At 41.2% G+C, this 20,332-nt stretch overlaps 1 protein-coding gene across 3 annotated transcripts in view; it reads right to left on the bottom strand.

Moving 5' to 3' along the window:
* The window catches only part of FAM131A (family with sequence similarity 131 member A), a 138,745-nt gene that overhangs the window by 12,241 nt on the left and 106,172 nt on the right, over positions 1-20,332 (bottom strand). For all 3 annotated transcript variants that reach the window (XM_073626611.1, XM_073626610.1, XM_073626612.1), the window contains one exon: positions 8,399-8,492. In XM_073626611.1, coding sequence (XP_073482712.1) covers positions 8,399-8,492 — 94 coding nt within the window. The remainder of the gene's footprint in view (positions 1-8,398; positions 8,493-20,332) is intronic.

Raw genomic sequence — 20,332 nt, forward strand, 5'->3', positions numbered from 1 at the left:
GGGGGTGGCTTATTTTGTGCTAGCTGCATTTGGGTTGTTCTGGGCATGCCCAGGGACTTTGTTTTTTTGCTGTGGCTTTTGGTGTGTGAAATGCATTTGTGTTGGTCTGGGCATGCTCAGGGACTTTGTTTTGTTTTTTGTTCTTTTTGTGTGTGAACAGCACTTGAATTTTTCAGGTTAGTAATTTAAGGACATCCTTAACATGTGTACCCACTTTGAAGTTCTGTCTCTACATTGGGTGAACTTGCATTTTGTGTGTTTCATGGACTGTGCGTGTGTTTTCAATTGCCTCATTAGCACACAAACCTATGTTATATAAAGCTTGCAGATAGCATTCTTTACCTTGCCCTGAAAAGAGGCAAGATTGCGTGTGTGTCAAGAGAGTACATTTGGGTGTTTTTATAGAGTTTGTAACACATGTATTTTCTCTTTGTATTTTGTATGTTATGTCTTTGCAAAACAGATGTGTTTTAGAGAAAGTGCTATTTTTTTGGGGAGGGGGGATTTTTTACTGAAATATTTTTGATGTTGTCAATCTGTGTTTGTAGGTTGTTAGTTTCACTTTGATTTAATTGTCTGTGCTGCATTCTTTTGCAAGATCTTCCTCAAGCTGTTGTGACTACTAAATGTTTAAATCCTTAAAAGACTGTCCGTTTGTGGGCACAGTCCGTTTAACTCCTGTTAATTTCCTCTACAAAATGGTCAGACCTCAAAACCATATTGTTCGTGTCTCAAATTAACATACATGTGTTTTTTGCTTTCCTTGCTCTTATCCAAGTCCTGTTTTGTTGACCAATAAAATTTGTAGCAAATTTTTATGTTTTATGTGTTTTGTTAATAATTTGATTTGCAGATGCATGCTCAATCCAAGTAATGCATTTTACACTCTCCCCCCCCCCCCCCCCCCCAAACAATTTTCATGCAACAGATTTCCCAGCTGCAGCTTATCTAAGATGATTGGCATGGCAAAACAAAAAAGTGTAATTTGTATAAAAGCTACTTTCCTGGTGCCTTCATGGTAGCATATGCATGCACCAGGAAAGGAAAATTACAGAGAGGGAAGTATTCAATTTACCATTTTAGCGCAGTGGTTCTCAGCCTCAGTCTTCAAGTACCCCCAAAAGAACATGTTTGGGGAATTTATCTTGGCTAAATAGCTGTCCAAAATACCAAGCCATTGACTGTTTTAAAGCACCTGTGCAAGATGAAGGTAAACCTGCAAACATGGCCTGTTGGGGGTACTTGAGGACAGGGTTGAGAACCACTGATTTAGAGCAGTGAGCTAAAATCTAGCTCAAGACAATCCTATTCTAGTTGTGGGCATTTGAGGGAAACCAAGTGAGTGTTAGAACCCCTGTCTTTTTTAGGTTGGGCTTTGTGTTCCTTTTCTGAAAATTGGCTTCACTTCCGGTCACGTAGCCAAAAGGAAGTGAGGGTAAAACCCTACCAATGTCTTTCCTTGGGGACACACAGGTCAATCGAACTAGTGTCCCCATTAGGCAAAACTGCACTTTAGCACTTTGTTGTGTACACCCCACATTATTAGGTATTTGGGGTTTTAATAAAGGCAAATCCACTCTGCAATACAAGTGTACTCACTGTAAACCTGAGGGGAAGCACTGGTAATTTTATAATCCAATCATGTAGAAGCAAAGATGCTTTTTTTTATTTTCCTTGCATGTCCCCCTCGGATCTCCAGCAACTGAACTTCCAAGTGCACTTGTAGTGCAAAGTGGATTTGCCTTTAGTACATAAACCCCAAAGTCCAAGATACCTAATAATTTGGGGTGTACACAGCGAAATGCTATAGTGCATTTACCTAATGGGGAAACTATTTAGATTGACCTGTGTGTCCCCAAGGAAAGACATTGGTAGGGTTTTACCCTCACTTCCTGTTTGGCTATGTGACAGGAAGTGAATACATTTGAAGGAGAAACTGGCAAAATTTGGGAGGTGTCTTCACCCTATCAGGGGTGCAGACATCCCCAAATACTGACAAGACCTCTAATCCCTCTGCACTCTATCCCCAAGCAAAAATAAGAAAGGATTTAATTTAATTTAACTTTGCAAAGACACATTCCAAAGTTCAACTGTGATGCATGTCAATGGCCCATTTAGACCTTGTTTAACCACTTGCTTACTGGGCACTTAAACCCCCCTCCTGTCCAGACCAATTTTCAGCTTTTAGCGCTGTCGCACTTTGAATGACAATTGCGTGGTCATACAACACTGTACCCAAATTAAATTTTTATCATTTTTTTCCTACAAATAGAGCTTTCTTTTGATGGTATTTGATCACCTCTGCGGTTTTTAGTTTTTGTTACAAAAAAAGAAAAAGACAGAATTAAAAAAAAAAAAAAAATTTTTTTTTTTATATTTTGTTATAAAATTTAGCAAACAGGTATTTTTTCTCCTTCGTTGATGTACGCTGATGAGGCAGCACTGCTGGGTGGCAGTGATGGGCACTGATGGGTGGCGGTGATGGGCACTGATTGATGGCAGCACTGCTAGGTGGCACTGATTGGCACCACTGGTGGGCATTGATAGGTGGAACTTGTGGGCATTGATAGGTGGCACTTGTGGGCATTGATAGGTGGCACTTGTGGGCATAGATGAGGCATATGTGCCTCCTTCCTCTTCGGGACCGATGTCCCTTTGACATAAGCTGGTGATCGGCTTGTTTTTCCTCCTCACGCTGTCAGCGTGAGGAGAAAACAAAACCGATCACCGAGGTTTTGTTTACATTATGTGATCAGCTGTCATTGGCTGACAGCTGATCACATGGTAAGGGGCCGGGACCGGCCCCTTACTCGGATCTGTAATCATCCGATTCTCCGTGACTCGGTGATCACAGCGCTCGCCGTGCAGGGTGCGCGCGGTGCGCGTGCACAGGGGAGGACGTCCCATGATGGCCTCCCGGAAATTGAGGTCCGCGCTGTAGCCGTCATTCGGCTATGGCCCGGACCTCAAGTGGTTAAAAGAAAACACCAGTTGCCTTTCACTATAAACATTTGTTAGTCCAGCCCTGGAAATCTGCATCTGCTTTACTATTAATTTCCATAAAAATTGGGTTCCAGCAGCTAGATGCGCCAAATGCATCTAGATGCGCGACCGCTGTGTATGTGAGATGTGCAACTGCTGTGTGTGCGGAGGTATGTACCCGTGGCACATATCTGGTTCCCGGAAGCGGTGGCCAGCACACAGGAATGACATCACTCCCCTCCAGGAAATTGCTTGTACTGCTGCTAATTTCTTCCCAAAACCATGCCCCGCATACTGTTCTCCTAGGAAGAGATGATCCTTATTTGCAAATTAAGATAATTTTTTTTTCTTTTTACATGGGGTGGTGTTTGTGTGGGTCATGTGTGTATGTCTAAATGATTTGGCCTCAAAACACACACCCACTTCCTGTGTACAGATTCACTTCCGGGCCAATGTATATTGCTTCCTGCTTCAGTGCTTCGGTGTGTGTGTGTAGATATAACTAATATATCTATATCTATAGATGTAGATTCTTGTGTCCACCAGCAGAGAGAAGTTGGGTAGATGCCACACTCCCAATTCTGGAGGCATAATAATGGTCTAGCACAGGGGTCTTCAAACTACGGCCCTCCAGTTGTTCATCTACATTCCAAATTTGGCACTTAAGATGGTCATGCACTATGCAATCTGATTGGCCAATCTCTGTACAACTCACTTGAACAATTAATTCAAAATATAGGAAATCAAACAGGCTTTTGCACTAAATCTAATTTATTTAAGATCTAACTGATTGCAGTGTATGGTCACCTTTAAAGATCAACATCCGAAAATAATAATTTATTGGGTTTAGAAACACTTCTCTGTTCTTTGTAATGTATTAAAAGATTTTTAAACACATTTTAGATATTTTAGAAGTGATAGGAATGAGATTAGTTATCAAAAGGGTTGATTAACTGAGTACACCTTAGAAGACCCATTCAATGAGATGAAATTAACCAATTGTAAGGGGCCAGTTGCAGTTTACATATGTGGGTATTTATTATCGTTATTTGCGCTTCAATGTGTGCTGGTTCGCACATTCAATTAATGACTTTTCCGGCGCACCAATTAATGTATGAACTGGTGCAGTGCCTTCTTAGTAAATCACCCCCATGGTGTCAATAGGAAGTAAAAAGCCCTGATGTGCATACTTGCTCCAAGTCTGTGTTCCAGAAGTTGTCATAGCCACAGAATTGTCTTGGAATTGTCAAGAAACTATTATTGTCAACAAGGTCAGCCTACATACACTTCTTGTTAGTTTTACTTTAATAGATGTTGGACTACAAATGCTATAATTACATTCAGAAATCTCCCATCCCTGGTTGCTCAAAGTATTACTGACTCCTCTCAGATACTTTTTTTGACAGCTTCAGACTCCCCTTTAGATAAAGTCAATGTTTCCTGGTCAGAATCAAAAAACGAAACGCAGATTGTTCTCCGCTTCTACAGCACCTACAGTGGATATAAAAAGTCTACACACCCCTGTTAAAATGTCAGGGTTCTGTGATGTGAAATAAAATGAGAGGAAGAAACTAATTTCAGAACGTTTTCCACCTTTTAATGTGACCTATAAACAATACAACTCAATTGAAAAACAATTGAATTAAGCAATCACATTTAACCACTTCAATACCGGGCACTTTCACCCCCTTCCTGTCCAAGACAATTTTCAGCTTTCAGTGCTGTCGCATTTTGAATTACAATTGTGCGATCATGTAACACTGTACCCAAACTAAATTTTTATAATTTTCTTCCCACAAACAGAGCTTTCTTTTGGTGGTATTTGATCACCTCTGGGGTTTTTATTTTTTTGCTAAACTAAAAAAGATCGAAATTTTTGAAAAAAAAAAAAGTTTGTTTGTTATAAAATGTTGTTTTCTCCTTCACTGACAGGCACTAATGAGGCGGCACTGATAAGTAGACTTGATGGGCACCGATACGCAGTACTGAAGGGCACCAACAGGCGGCACTGATATGCAGCACTGATGGGCACCGACAGGCACTGAAAGGTGGAACTGATGGGCACTGACAGGCGGCATTGATGGGCACTGACGGACACTAATAGATAGCACTGATGGGGTACTTACTGGTTTTATTGATGGCACTGATTTGCACTGTTGTGGGCCTTGACAGGGGTTTCTGATGGGGCACTGACTGGCAGCTGATGGGCACTTATTGGCATGGCTTGTGGCACATTTGATGGGGCTGTGCTGATAATCAATGTGCTGATTATCCCCCCCCCCCCCGACAGGGATAGCCTCCGTCAGAGGCTCCTTACTACGATTGGAGACGCAGTGTGTCAGACTGACACACAACACCTCTGAACACCGCGCTGCGTATCGGCATGTTATCCTACTGGGCATCATATGACTCCCAGTCAGGATAAAAGAACCTCCGCCCAGCCGTCATTCTGCTATAGTGCGTGTGGGAAGTGGTTAAACACATGTTAAATAGGAGTCAAGTATACACCTGCCATCATTCAAAGTGCCTCTGATTAACTCCAAATAAAGTTCAGCTGTTCTAGCAGGTCTTTCCTGACATTTTCTTAGTCGAATCCTACAGCAAAAGCCATGGTCCACAGAGAGCTTCCAAAGATGGATCTCATTGTTAAAAGGTATCAGTCAGGAGAAGGGTACAAAAGAATTTCCAAGGCAATAGATATACCATGGAACACAGTGAAGACAGTCATCATCAAGTGGAGCAAATATGGCACAACAGTGACATTACCAAGAACTGGACGTCTCTCCAAAATTGATGAAAAGACGAGAAGAAAGCTGGTCACGGAGACTGCCGAGAGGCCTACAGCACATTTTCCCACATGCTTTTGGGAGACTTAAGATGTGTTTTTGCAAAATGTAGCTGCAGGAATACGTGGCAAGTACTGGCTGTGTGGTACATGTGACAACAATCTCCTGTATTCCTCATATGTCTGGTCTATGGGGTAGAATGGCAAGATGAATGCCTTTTCTTACCAACATCCAAGCCCGGCTACATTTTGCAAAAACACATCTTAAGTCTCCCAAAGGCATGTGGGAAAATGTGTTATGGTCTGATGAAACCAAGGTTGAACTTTTTGGCCAAAATTCCACAAGATATGTTTGGCGCAAAAACAACACCGCACATCACCAAAAGAACACCATACCCACAGTGAAGCATGATGGTGGCAGCATCATGCTTTGGGGCTGTTTTTCTTCAGCTGGAACAGGGACCTTATTCAAGGTAGAGGGAATTATGAACAGTTCCAAATACCAGTCAATTTTGGCACAAAAACTTCAGGCTTCTGCTAGAAAGCTGAACATAGGAACTTCATCTTTCAGCATGACAACGACCCAAAGCATACATCCATTGATGGTGCTTTTCCAGATGTACAAACTGCCCATTCCATATGCACTAATTCACCCCCATACCATCAAAGATGCAGGCTTTTGAACTGAGCTCTAACAACAAGCCAGAAGGTCCTTCTCCTCTTTAGCTGGAAGGACACAGTTCACATAGTTGCTAAAAAGAATGTCACAATTTTTAACATTGAAACATGGGACTGCATATTAACAGAGCTGCTACTTTTTTTTTTTTTTTTACATCAATCACTCTAAAATAATGAATTTAATGTCACTTTTTAAGCTGGTCATCCATAGCTTAAATATTGGAGGAATCCTGTGTATGAGCCGAAATTGGAGCAGTGGGTGGCCCTGTTGTCACCACCCAGTTCAGCACAGTTCGACTGAGAAAATAAAAAAAAATACCTGGGTGGAACAAAGGTGGCCAAACAGTGACTGCAGACAATCAGATGCAGTTTGGTTCAGGTATTCTGATACTACTTGCAAGTGTTGGGTGTCAGAATACATTATCGGGCAGTGGGAGTTTGTCCATCAGCACTGTTCAGCGTGGATGGAAGCATCTTTTTTTTCAATCCACTGGGCTTAACGAGAGAAATATTTTATTGTATGCATCTTTAGTGTTTCTGTAACTAGCTCTCTATTATGCTATTAACAGTTACAATCAGTCATAAAACTGCACCTGGTATGCGTGGTCTTTAAAAGCATCCTTTTACTTTCCATTGCCTTTTTAACTGTTGGTACCAGCTGTCAATAAGATGGCAAATTCAAGGGAATCTGACTGTTTCTCTTGGATAAGGGAAAGAGTTATGTTTAATATGCATAACAGTGTTACTAAACCCAGTACCCTACAATCACTATACGTGGTCTCCCACAGTATACAATTAATAATTATAAACTGTTAAATACCTTTTCTTATCAGCAGTAAATAGCAGTCATGTGAATTCTATCAGTGTCTGGTTAAAGTTTGCAGGACCCCTGACCCTCTGGACAGTGCTGATTGGCCCTGTGCTGATCACATGCACCCTCCCAGGAGAAAAACCTATCTAGCACTACACACCAAACTGAGCATATGCAGAGTGCCCTTAAAAGAGGAGTTCCACCCAGGGGCTCCATTAAAAAAAAAAAAAAAAATTAAAAGTCAGCAGCTACAAATACTGCAGCTGCTGACTTTTAATTGCACACTTACCTGTCCCTAGGTCCAGCGATGCGGGGGATCGAAGCCCCGCTCATCCCCCCCCTCCGCTCGACGGCGCCGGCATTTCAATTGTGGGCGCCGGGCTGTGGCTTCACAGCCTGGCACCCACTGCGCATGTGCGAGCGGCGCTGCGCGCCGTGATTGGCCGCTCAATCACCTGGGACCTGTAATGGGTCCCAGATGATTGACAGGAGGGAGGGAGCAGAGCCGAGCCCTTCCTGTGCCTGGGGGGAAGTGATGTCACCAGCCCAGGCAAAGGAAGAGGAAGACTACGAGGGACCACCTAGCAACAGGCATTTAGAGGTAAGTAAAAAAAAAAAAAATATTCAAATGTTTTTTTGGTTTTTTTTTTTACAATTTTTCAGTTAGTTTTGTTTTTTTGGGTGGAACCCCACTTTAAGGCATCTTCATCATAATATGGATTGGGGACTGTGGAAGAGGAGGAGGAACAGAGAAGACAGGATCAAACAGCCTTTCCACACAATGCACAGGATTAACCCCTTAGGTTCCACAGTGAGTATAACAAGTATGCTTTACTGCATATACAGACTGATTTTACTGTTGTGGGTTTAGTAACACTTTAATAGCAACCATTTACTAATCATCTTCTACCCATATGCAAGGGAATCGAAAGATAAAATCTAACTTGTTGCTATGGTTTACTGAACTTTGCACAATAAGATTTTTTGCATGTGTTAGTGTGATATAGAAAAGTGAATAATTGTGAAAGTAATACTATAATTTGTACATTTCATGAAGGAACATCCATTAAACTGTCCACTCTCTAAAGTCTACGAAGACTAACATCCTTTGGAAGTTATGTGACATTTTTTCTTAAACTCACCATGTAGAGAGGAGCGAGCAAGGGCCGTAATTTCATGAATGGTGAGTGCACGTCGAGACTTGGGTAACATTTCACCAGTATCTTCAACATGTAACTAATGCATAAGAAAAACAATAGGGGTCAGACAGCAGAAATCACAGAACTACAATATAATATAATGCATGATGACAGAAGTGTGATAGTAAGCAATGTGATGTCTATGACACAAAATGTATGTAGGTAGCACAAAATAACAGGGATCTGGAGGAAAAAACATTTAGGAACTTTTTTTTTTATCACCAATCAGAACCTTTTTTTTTTTTAATATCCCTTTAGTTTCACGGGACAATTCTTATTATAATAATTATAAAACTGCATATTTTACTGATCTATGGAACTTCACATAAATTAGAAATCAAGAAATCTAGAGTACCAGGTCTTTGCAGCAATCCAGTTTCCAAGGCTGTAGGTCATTCCTTCCTGCCTCAGTTATGAGTTGCGTGACAAAGAAGTGAAGTACCACATGGTTTTTGTCTAATCTAATCTTTTCTAATTACATTTCCTTATCTATTGTGGACCACAGAATGTAGAATAAGGGCTCCTTCACACTGCCAGGTAGCTGCAGCCGCTGTATTCCTGTTGCAAGAATAAGTGGATTCTTGCTGCTGGAATGATCAGGTCATGCAATGAGAAGTGGCCCATTTAAAAACGAATGGCAGGCTGACATGTAGCGGCACACAGAACAATTAGCTGTGGTTAGCTTTGACGCAGTCACCTAATAGCTAACAGAAATTACAACACCTATAAAGCTTGCCAAAGCAATTTGTGAATATTATGCCTTTAGCAGGCCTTTTTAATTAATGCAATTTTTAGTTATAACCTCATTTAAATTAATTTTTGAATGATTTTGGCTGGCCTTAGAATGTTCCGATAACTGAAATATTTAAAGACTCAAATTCACAAACTAACAGTTGTCTTGGGTTATGAGGGGACAAATAGTTACCATGTTTGAGGTCAGTATATTGCACCACACAATTAAATGTAGGGTGCAGAAGAATGCATGGCTTGTCCAACAGTCAGTTAATAACTTTATGAGGTATTTTGTTTTGCAACTTAACCATGTGTTAGTAAAACGGTAGATATCACAACTACTTACTGTATCCAGGTAAATTAAACCATAGTTTTTCAGGATAAAAGTGATAAATGGTAATGGAAATTGTTTGATTTTGTTTTATTTTCAAAGGTAAACTGGCTCAGAAGAGTAAAAAAACTTTTTCTTTTTAAATTTAGCTGTATATTTCTTGCCATTATCATGACCCACCACCAAATTCCTTGAGTGAATGTTAGGGGGGAAGGGGCACCAAAGATGAGCCTCCACTAGTAGTAGTGATGGGAACAATTGTGGCCACAAAATAAGTTAATCCCGTAGTCATACCAGTCAAGAACACAACCGAGAGGCCTTTTTTGTCGAAATAATGTCCAATTTCATAGTACTGCTAGTACTGCAAAATATTGGACACTTCTTAGACAATGGAGTGGCCTGTTTGGTAACCCATTTGTCCCCAGTCGGTGATATGACTGACAAAGCCATTACTGCGAATAAATTCAGATTACTTTATTAACACAAGGTTTGAATTATTTCCAAGACGCCGTCAAACTTCTTCTAAATAAATGAATGTACTGCTTCAAATGGTGTGAAATGTTTATATATATATATATATATATATATATATATATATATATATATATATATATATATATAATATATATATATTTTTTTATATATCCTCACAGAAATTGTAGGATGCCGTTTTACATGGACAGAAGGAATCAGTGGTTTGTAGGAATTATCATTCCATGTAGCATGGCATACTGAAATGGTCAGATGGCTGCAGTGAGAGCCAGGAATTATTACACAAGACTAACCAATAAAATGGTCAGTATTATACAGAAAAGAACACTGGCATGGTCAACAAAGCTATAAATCATCCTGCTGGACAGCACAAAAGGACACTTAAATAATGATTGCACGTGATTTACTGTTAAACAGTACGAGAGGTTATGTGCAGATGTGGAAAAGTATTGGTCTTGCTGTACTCATTTATGTAAATGCAGTAGTGATGCCACCTAATATTTCAACTTCAGACTAGATCAGGGTGGACTGGGGATTTGGCTTCACTACGCTACGACCAAGTACATCATACTGTATTGTGTGGGTAGGTAGTAGATGTAATTGAGAAGAATAAATGTACATCATTGTGTGTAACAAAGAACAGCTCTGGCTAGCTTTGATTACACTACATAAATATCCCTGATCTGAAAGCTTTAAGGGGACCCTTAGTTGCTTTCTATGATGTAGCCCGAGGGTCTCATTAAGATAGCCAGCTGCCAGATACAAGAGCTAAATGTTAGACAATCCCTTGCAAAATTTAATTATAACACAAAATATTAAACATTGCTGTATTTAAGAATATCTTTACTGAAATGGCCTATGTAATCAAATCCAACACCTTCTAAATGTGGTGTTGAAAAACCATGTGTAGGTGTCACACTGGCCTTAGGTATGAAAGCCATGCTAAAGGTACAATTTCTTGTTGCATAGAGTAACCAATCAACTTCCACGATTTATTTTTCAACCTGGACACTAAACAAGACAGTTGGAGGCCAAGTAGTTGCAATGGGCAGTAATTTAGCTTAGCACACTTTTCACTGGGTACAAGCTAAAGGGGCCATTAAGGTCTCATGCACACAGGACATTGTTCAAACTCTCCTAAAAGCCTTCCCTCCTGACAGCAGCGTTTTGGCCGAAAAAATGCCTGATGCTTGCAAAAGCGTTTAGCTGCATTTACAGGTGTCAAAGCACTTTGGCATTAATTCATTTCATTGGCCAGAAAAAATAATTTATTATGACCATTGAAATGAATTACCGCTCTGTTTCTAAGTGCTAAACGTACCTAGCGTTAACACGCCTTTTTTTTTGCCAAAACTGCTGCTCCTGGACAAGCTGGCAGTGTTTTTTTCTGCCTCTAAAAGCCCCTGTAAATGCTACTAAAAGTGTGTGCATGGACACATAGGATAACATGGAGGGGAGTTCAGAGGCAGGAAAAAAAAAAAACAAAGAAAGTCTGACACCTCTAAAAGCAGCTGCAAAAACATCCAGTGTGCATGTGGCTTAAAAATATTGTAATCTGAAAAAAAAACTGTGAGGTTAAAGCCCCTACTTTAAATGCTTGTTTTTTTCAGTTTGGATGGGAAGGAGATAGAACCCTTGTCAGTTTTTTTTTGTGAAAGACAAGCAGAAAAAAAGCAGCGCCGCTCTAAGGGTAGTAATATAGATAAAACAAGGCTTTAATCACGCCTGACGAAGGAGCACGCATGCTCCGAACGCGAGCGCTACAGCCACGCCCCCTGCTCTCCAACATCTGACATATCCACCGACGTACCTGCTGACGCGCTGACTAAGGAAATCCCACACCTCGGAGCTACGGACGCCACCGGAAGCGGCCGGGGTCTGACCCCTCCACAGCCCAGCGGATAATCAAATGTGAGTGCATATTTAAACACTATTAAAGCCTTGTTTTATCTATATTACTACCCTTAGAGCGGCGCTGCTTTTTTTCTGCTTGTCTTTCTCACAGAGTCCCTTCTGCTCTGAGAAGCTGGCTGCCGCTTACCTTATTTATCGGAACCCAGTACTGTAGGTCTAAGACCGCTTTAAGTGTTTGCCTCCTGTTAACACCCTATTGCCTGATCCACACCACTGCCCCATTTTTTCACTAGCAGCACCTGTCAGCGCTCCATTCCCCCTCAGGTTTTTACTGTGGTCTGTGTCCCCATTGGTAAAAATCTCTCCAATAGGGATACAGAATGCAACAAAATTCTTTTCCTAGTAAAATGGGAAAACTGCCAGTAGAGCACTGAGCACATTTGAAGAGATTTTAAGGTGCTTTTGAAGCGCTTTCCATTCATTTCAAAAGGAGAGGGGAGGTTTTTCACCACCCTGCCAGCACACTGCCGCAGTGTGAATGCATTCATTGATTTTAATGAAAATAGGTTTTCGTGAGTTTTTCAGGCGCTTTTTTTAGCGTGAAAGCGCCTGAAGAGCGCCTCGGTGTGAAATGGGTCTTATGCCACTTACACACGATCGGACTTTACAGCATACTTGGTCCGGAGTACCGGATTTCGTCTGACAATTCGTTTCGATTGTGTGTGGGCTCCGTTTTCTAAAAAGTTTGACGGACATGTTTCAAATCTATCCGACGGACTCAAGTCCGGTCGAAAAGTCCGCTTGTCTGTATGCTAGTCCGACGGACAAAAACCGACGCTAGGGCAGCTATTGGCTATGAACTTCCTTGTTTTAGTCCGGTCGTACGTCATCACGTACGAATCCGTCGGACTTTGGTTGATCGTGTGTAGGCAAGTCCGTTCATTCGGAAAGTCCGTCGTAAAGTCCGTCAAAGTCCACCGGGCAAAGTATGCCGTAAAGTCCGGTCGTGTGTACGCGGTATCAGAGTTTCTGTCAATCTTTCTTTCTGTCACAGTGACAACCTTTTCTCTCATTTAGTCTCCTGCTGTCACAGGGACAAGAAGAGAGGTGAAATCTCCTCAGTGGGGTCACAAACAGCAATAGAAACTTGACAGTAGTAGGTGTTCTTCACAATTCTACCCAAAACACATTTAGGCTGATGATTTTTTTTTTTTTAACAAAGTTAAAGTGGTTGTAACCTTAAAAAAATTTCACTGCCAGCCCCTCTCTTTTATCCAGCCATAACACACTGTGTACATGCTTGTTAAAAACGATGCCTCTAAATACTTTTTTGTTCAGATCTCTTCAGGCCGGTCACGTGACTCCCAGACACTTTTCTCCCCCATCTAAGGACTACAACGGGAGGGGCTGAATGGCCAGCACAGCGGTCACGTGACCTCCCCAGCTGAAGTCAAAGGAAGATTTCGGCCCCTGCAGCCCGTAAATTGAGTAAGAGAGCGGCCAGGAGTCACGTGACCGGCCAGAGGAGATCTGAAGAAAAGGTATTTAGAGGCATAGTTTTCAACAAGCATGTACACAGTGTGTTATGGCTGGATAAAAGGGGCTGGCAGAGAAATTTCTTAAAGCTTACTTTGCTACTAATAGCGGCAGGAGGGGGGGTGGGCGCGAAGAGTGCACACACACACACACACACACACACACACACACACACACACACACACAGGAGAGGACAGGCATGGAGGGAGGTGGAGAGGGGAGATCAAGGGATGATGGAGGCACGTAAACTGACCACAGTAATCAGGGCTCAGCAGCCCTGATTACTGTGGTGAGCACCTCAAGGGAGACACAGGAACAGGCAGGATCAGCCAGGTTTTTCACAGCTTACAGAGGGATAGATTAGACAGCAGAAGCACTGTGCTGTTTAACCGCTTGCTGATCGGCTCACGCCGATATACGTCAGCAGAAGGGCACGTACAGGCATGTTAACGTACCTGTACGTTGCCCTTTAAGAGGCGGCATGCGGGCACGCGTGTGCCCGCCACGAGTGTGTGATCGCAGGTCCTGCAGACTCCATGTCCGCGGGGATACCCGCAATCGTCTCACGGAGAGGGAGAACAGGGAAATGCTGATGTAAACAAGCATTTCCCCGTTCTGCCTAGTGACACTGATCAACAGCTCCCTGTAATCGGGAGCGGTGATCAGTGTCGTGTCACACATAGCCCATCCCCCCACAGTTAGAATCACTCCCTAGGACACACTTAACCCCTAAAGCGGCCCCTAGTGGTTAACCTCTTCACTGCCAGTCGCATTTACACAGTAATCAATGCATTTTCAATTGCACTGATTGCTGTATAAATGTGAATGGTCCCAAAATAGCTATTTTTTTGTTTATAGCGCAAAAAATAAAAACCGCAGAGGTGATCAAATACCACTAAAAGAAAGCTATTTGTGGGGAAAAAAGGACGTTGATTTTGTTTGGGAGCCACATCGCACAGCTGCGCAATTGTCAGTTAAAGAGACGCAGTGCCGAATCGCAAAAAGTACTCTGGTCTTTTGCCAGCCAAATGGTCCGGGGCTGAAGTGGTTACCCTGCTTTAAAGGAACCAGGATCTCTTTTTAATGTTTATTTTTTAATTTTTTAGGGTTACAACTACTTTAATGACCATATTCAGTAATACTAGGCTCCTCTTTTTACTTTTATTCACATGTATAAGCAGAACAAACTGTCCAGAAAAAAAATGACAGTCACAGGGGTTGGAACAACATGCTAGGGCTGCATACAAACAGTCTTCTTTTACTCATTCGACTTAAAGACAGTGACAGTTATCGAGACAAATATGACCACCACCAGGGGTGCTTGAGTGGTTGCAGCAACGCAGCAACAAATTGTTAATGTCAATAGAAGAAGCTTTAAACTTTTCAGCAAATGATCTATGCAGTCAAGGGGCCCCAGTAGATATTAAAAAAAAATTGTGTAGATTTGCAAAATGTTAATTTTTTTATTGTCATTCTTGGGGGGGGGGGGGCATTTCGACCCCCTGGAAGTCTGGCCGAAAAAAAACTCCCAGTTAGTAATCCTCACTTCCTGCCTTTTTGCTAGGACGTGAAAATCACTGGCTGACCATATACTTTTAAAATAACCCTTTCAGTACAAGCTTGGTTATTCTTTATCATTTGCTCTTTGGAGCACATGGGCTTACCTTATGGTGTAAACAAACCTGCCCACACAAAACATCTTTTTCTAAAAAAATTTAATAAATAATATGATACACCTTGTTCATTGCGATGAGTTCTTTGTTACTCGGGTTCCATTGTACACCGTGTATGATCACCTTCTCCTAAGAAACCCCCACCCCGGCTAGATATTTTCCACATGTACACCAAGCAGAGGGTTAAACCAAATGAAGAACCCTGACCCAGGAAGACCTTCAAATAAGTGCTACATTTTTCAACTCACTCATACCATCAGAAATAATCCATATTTATGAAAAAAGAAGAGACTGTGATATGTTAGACAGGAGGTGCTCAGATGTTGAGGGGGCGTGAATATCTATTTCAATACTGCTACATATGCAATGAAAACATAAGACAAGCAGAATACATTAACTCTAATAACAGTTTAATAAAAATATATATTAGAACCAAATTACAAAAATATTGTTAAAAACAAGCACAACTTTTTCTACCAATACTTTTCACTTTTGGTCTTTGTAGAATTTTGAAAAGTTTATTAAAGCAAATCTGTCATGTTAGAAAAAAATTATGTAGTTATTAAAGCGTAACTCCACTTTTGTTGAGAAAAAAGCATTCCCCTCTGGATCATCTACGTACATGGCAAGGATTTTAACAAACTTTGTTGCAGATTCCTACCTTTTGTTATTCTGAAGAAATCCCTGGATGTTTGTCTGTGTCCATGTGGGAAAGTGAGTCTAATGGGAGTGGTTTCATAATGATCAATCAGCTGTGGCAGCTGAAGAGCACTAATGAGGAAAGCTGCTGGGCCTGCATCCATTTAGATGTGTTCCTATTGGGAGTATCTCACCAAACATAACATTTTTGTTGCAGGGGATGCCTGAAATCTGAGCACAGGCTTCTGGGAAAATCAGTGAGCCAATCACACAAGCAGGAAATTATGGTATGTTTCTGAGTGATGTTCTGTACACATTCTATGTACAGAATACCTCCAGGTAGCCATATTGCATTGCATTTTCAGAAAATTACAGCGGCTGCAGATTCAAAAGGAAAGGTAATTTTTAATAACATGCAATCACAATATGACTTGTGTCGCAATTTTATACGCTATATTATTTTTTCCTTATTTGTTTTTTTTTTCCCCAACGAAAGTTAAGTTACCCTTTAACCACCTCAGCCCCGGAAGGTTTCACCCCCTTCATGACTAGGCCATTTTTTGTGATACGGCACTGCGTTGCTTTAACTGACAATTGCACGATCATGCGACACTTTACCCAAAAAAAATTTATGTCCTTTTTTTCCCCACAAATAGAGCTTTCTTTTGCTGATATTTGATCACCTCTGTGGTTTTTATTTTTTTGCACTATAAACAAAAAAGACAGACAATTTTGAAAAAAAAAAAAAAATATATATATTTTTTACTTTTTGCTATAAAAATATGCAATAAAAAAAAATGGACTGTGACATTGCAGCGGACACATTGGACACTAAGTGACACTTTTTGGGTACCAGTGACATTAATACAGTAACCAGTGATAAAAAAATAAAACTCTCAATATACTAATGACACTAGCAGGCAAGGGGTTAACATCAGGGGCGATCAAAGGGTTAAGTGTACTCCGAGGGAGTGATTTCTAACCTTGTGAGGGATGGCTTAACTGGAGGAAGAGAGAAATCTGTGTTCCTGCTTAAATCTCCCTCTTCCTCTCTGACAGAATGGCGATCTGCTTTGTTTACATAGGTAGACCGCCATTCTGCCTCTCCGGACAAAGATCGGTGGGTCCTGGCGGACATTGCATCCTCATTCATGCTCTGCAGCTGCACAGCTGACTGATAATTATGAAACCACTCCCATTAGACCCACTCAGCACAGAGGAAAAAAAAAACAGGGATTTCTTCAGAATAACAAAAGGTAGGAATCTGCAACAAAGTTTGCAACAAAGTTTGTTCTAATCCTTGCAATGTATATATAGATCACCCAGAGGGGAATTTTTTATTTTTTTTGCAACAAAAGTGAAGTTACGCTTTAATAACAGCTTAATATACTTGTGCTTCTTACAAGGATAATTAGTCTGGGAAGACTGATGGCGAGGTACATGTAATATTCCCTGCGTTCTCCTTGCGTAAAAATATAAAGTCTTTTTTGAGAAAAATATCCATTTAAATGGGGCAAAACATTACTTAAAACCTAACATCTCCAATAAAAGTTAACAGAACTTCGATCTCTCAATCAACATTGACTATTTGTAATCCTTATGCTGCTAGCATTAGTAAATAGATAGGAAAGTATATCATAGCATATGATACATTTACTTTTTTCAAGTTACTTCCTGTTTTTTGGCCTAGGCAAGTTGTGTCATACATCCCAGGAGTCTTCAGGAAGGGTCTCCTCACTCCTGCCTGTGTGCCTGAGCTAAGGGCAGATGGATTCCAGGAAGTAAATGCTACATGAATCATCTGCCCTAAGGCCCTTTTCACGCGGGCTGTCCAGTCAGGTCCGCCTGTCAGTTTTTTTAGGCGGATTTAAATCGGACCCTGCATTGTCCGCTGACACCCGCCGCCTTTTGATCTGATCCTGTCCGCCAAAGTCCAACAGATTGTGGTCCTATTTTCCAACGTCTGGCGGATCGGATGGAAACAGATAGGCGGTCAATTTCCATCTGACTGCCCCATAGAGGAGAGTGGAGCAGACACAAACTTGTCACCCGACTGCTTAGCGGGGATCAGCGGAGAGATCCCCCGCTGAGCAAGCGGATTTCACATAGTGGAGGCACCTGTGTGAAAGGGGCCTTACTCAAGATGGACATGGTCAGAAATGTTAGGAATATTTTTCAAAGTGATTTCTTAGCAAAAAAAAAAAAGCATAGACACATGGACAAATGGGGGAGTTTGCCCTGAACATTAAAAATGAATTAAATAGCAGTTTTGGTTTGTGGTGTTCAGATGCAGTAAAGTTCTGCTTTAATTTTTCTTTATCATCAAAAGACTGATCAGTACAAGAAATGGTCCCTTTAGATATTAAATTAGACTAACATCAAGCCATAAAGCCTTGCTAGAAAAAAAATGATATACAATATATTTATATATACACAAGATAATAAGATTTCTACTAAATGCTATGAACACAGATTAGATTGGCTAATTCTCCACCCCAGAAGAGAACGTGAGCATGAGAGGAGCACTGGAGGGAGCTTTAGAGCACAATTTCTCAAGTTAAGTTGATTATTTCAACTTTTCTATCACTTCACTTTTCTCTGTCCCAGCAAGACCAAATACAACAGACCTATGCCCTCATTTAAGAACAGTAAAACACTTTAAAGATTGTTTTCTTTAGCAGACTTGCATAGATACTTATATTATCTCTGCACCACCAGCAATCAATAGTTGGAGCAGTCCAAAACTTTCCAAACTGTTAGACTGACCTAGCCAGTGTTATCATTTTCACTCTGTACACTATTAGAGAAGCTGAAAGCATTGAAGCAAGATCTGCAGAATGATACCAGGCAACTAGCATTTTTAGAAGGAGAGGTCCGCAATGGCAACGTCCATGTTTCTCATTGCAGATTGCCTTTTATACAGTATACTGGAACTTTAAAGGGCCAAGGATGTCTTCACATTGCAATGACCACCTCTAGCCATACAGGTCTGTGAACAACTACACAGCACCAGCTATGCCAAGTATGCAGGTATAATACCCAATAATATGTGGAATGCAGAGCTTATATAAGGTTCTGATTAAATTCCCAGCACCAACTTCACCAAGCAAGAGAATAGGACAGGGAGAATAGTCGTTAATTTCCCTTTTTATTATGATCAGGGCTGTAAATATAGTACTACGCCTGTTTAGCACAACCTTTGCATGGTTCATTTACACATGGATACAATTTCCAGTGTTTTTAAGAAGGATAGTACTAATTAATCAAGCTTGTTCAAGCTAAACTTGCTCCATTTATAAGCATTACCAATTGTCTACTGCATTTTAGTCCACTGACTGCATTATCTCATTTCGTTCAACTTCTGAGGACCTTTTCTGTGCATATAAAACTTTTCTAAAGTACACATACATTAACCTACACTCTATTGTGAACATAGGTTGCCTGTATTTCTACAAATTAAACAAATACATGCATTGGTAGATATACCATTACCAACTCTTCTGAGTACTTTGGCACTGGTACTGTACAGACTAGGGGGCAGGATAAGCTGGGGTATTGCTCATAGCAACAAGTCCGCTTCTGTTACAATGTAGCTCAGGGAATGAAAGGCAAGTCATCCATTTGCCTTGCCCCCAGTTCTTATATTTATAAAATTATTAAATAAATCAAACTCTACAAAATAAATCAAAGCAAAAAAAACACAAGTAACAAAAAGGTGGAGAACAGCTCGTATTGCAAAAGGCTCGTAAACTGCTCTATTTAGCTGTTGGGACCGGAAAAGGAACGCTTTTGCTGCGTACACACGGCCGGACTTCCCGACAGAAAAAGTACGATGAGAACTTTTGGTCGGACATTCCGACCGTGTGTATGCCCATCGGACTTTTTCTGTCAGCGTTTCTGACGGACTCAGATATAGAACATGTTCTAAATCTTTCCGTCGGAAATGCCGATGGAGTTTAGCCCGTTGGCAAGTCCGCTCGTATGTATGCGGCATTTGTGTAAGTTCCAAACCAACTTGCCAAAGCTTACATTGGACCAAAGACTTCCCATGGTACAGTGCTGTGCAATTCATGAGGCACCAACCCCTGTCACATACTCACCCATACCCAGGACCCTGGACTATTTATTTCGCTTGCAGCATCTGAACAGAATGGTGTGAGGCAGTGAAAATAAGAATATGCTGCTGGAAAAGGTGGGCGTTATGTTACCCTTTTACTTTGCCCTTTATGTAAACCTGTCAATCTGAGAATATTAAACTGCATGTCAAAGCCATCAAAAGAATTAAGAGACGCAGGCAGCTGAAATAATATGACAATCTCAGCTTTTCCTAGTTGGCTTTGACCCTTCCCCAAACTCTAAAACTTCTTTTGTGGTCGCTGCGGCCACCCATCACAATAAGAGGGTCCAAAGAGGGTCCAGAGGAAGGGGAGGGCTAAGTTGACATCTGCGCGAATCATCGTAGCTGTACGTCGCGCGTGCCCCAGCCTTTCCCGTGGCGATCGGATTCATTACAGAACTGATTTATCTACAGGCCCAGGCCAATAATTTCTGGCCTGGACCTGCTGATCAGTTCTGGTGAATTAAATGCCTCCTCTGCCTGTGTAATGTAAACGCAGGCAG

This window comes from Aquarana catesbeiana, linkage group LG04 (genome assembly GCF_042186555.1).
Source record: "Aquarana catesbeiana isolate 2022-GZ linkage group LG04, ASM4218655v1, whole genome shotgun sequence".
Lineage (NCBI taxonomy): Eukaryota > Metazoa > Chordata > Amphibia > Anura > Ranidae > Aquarana > Aquarana catesbeiana.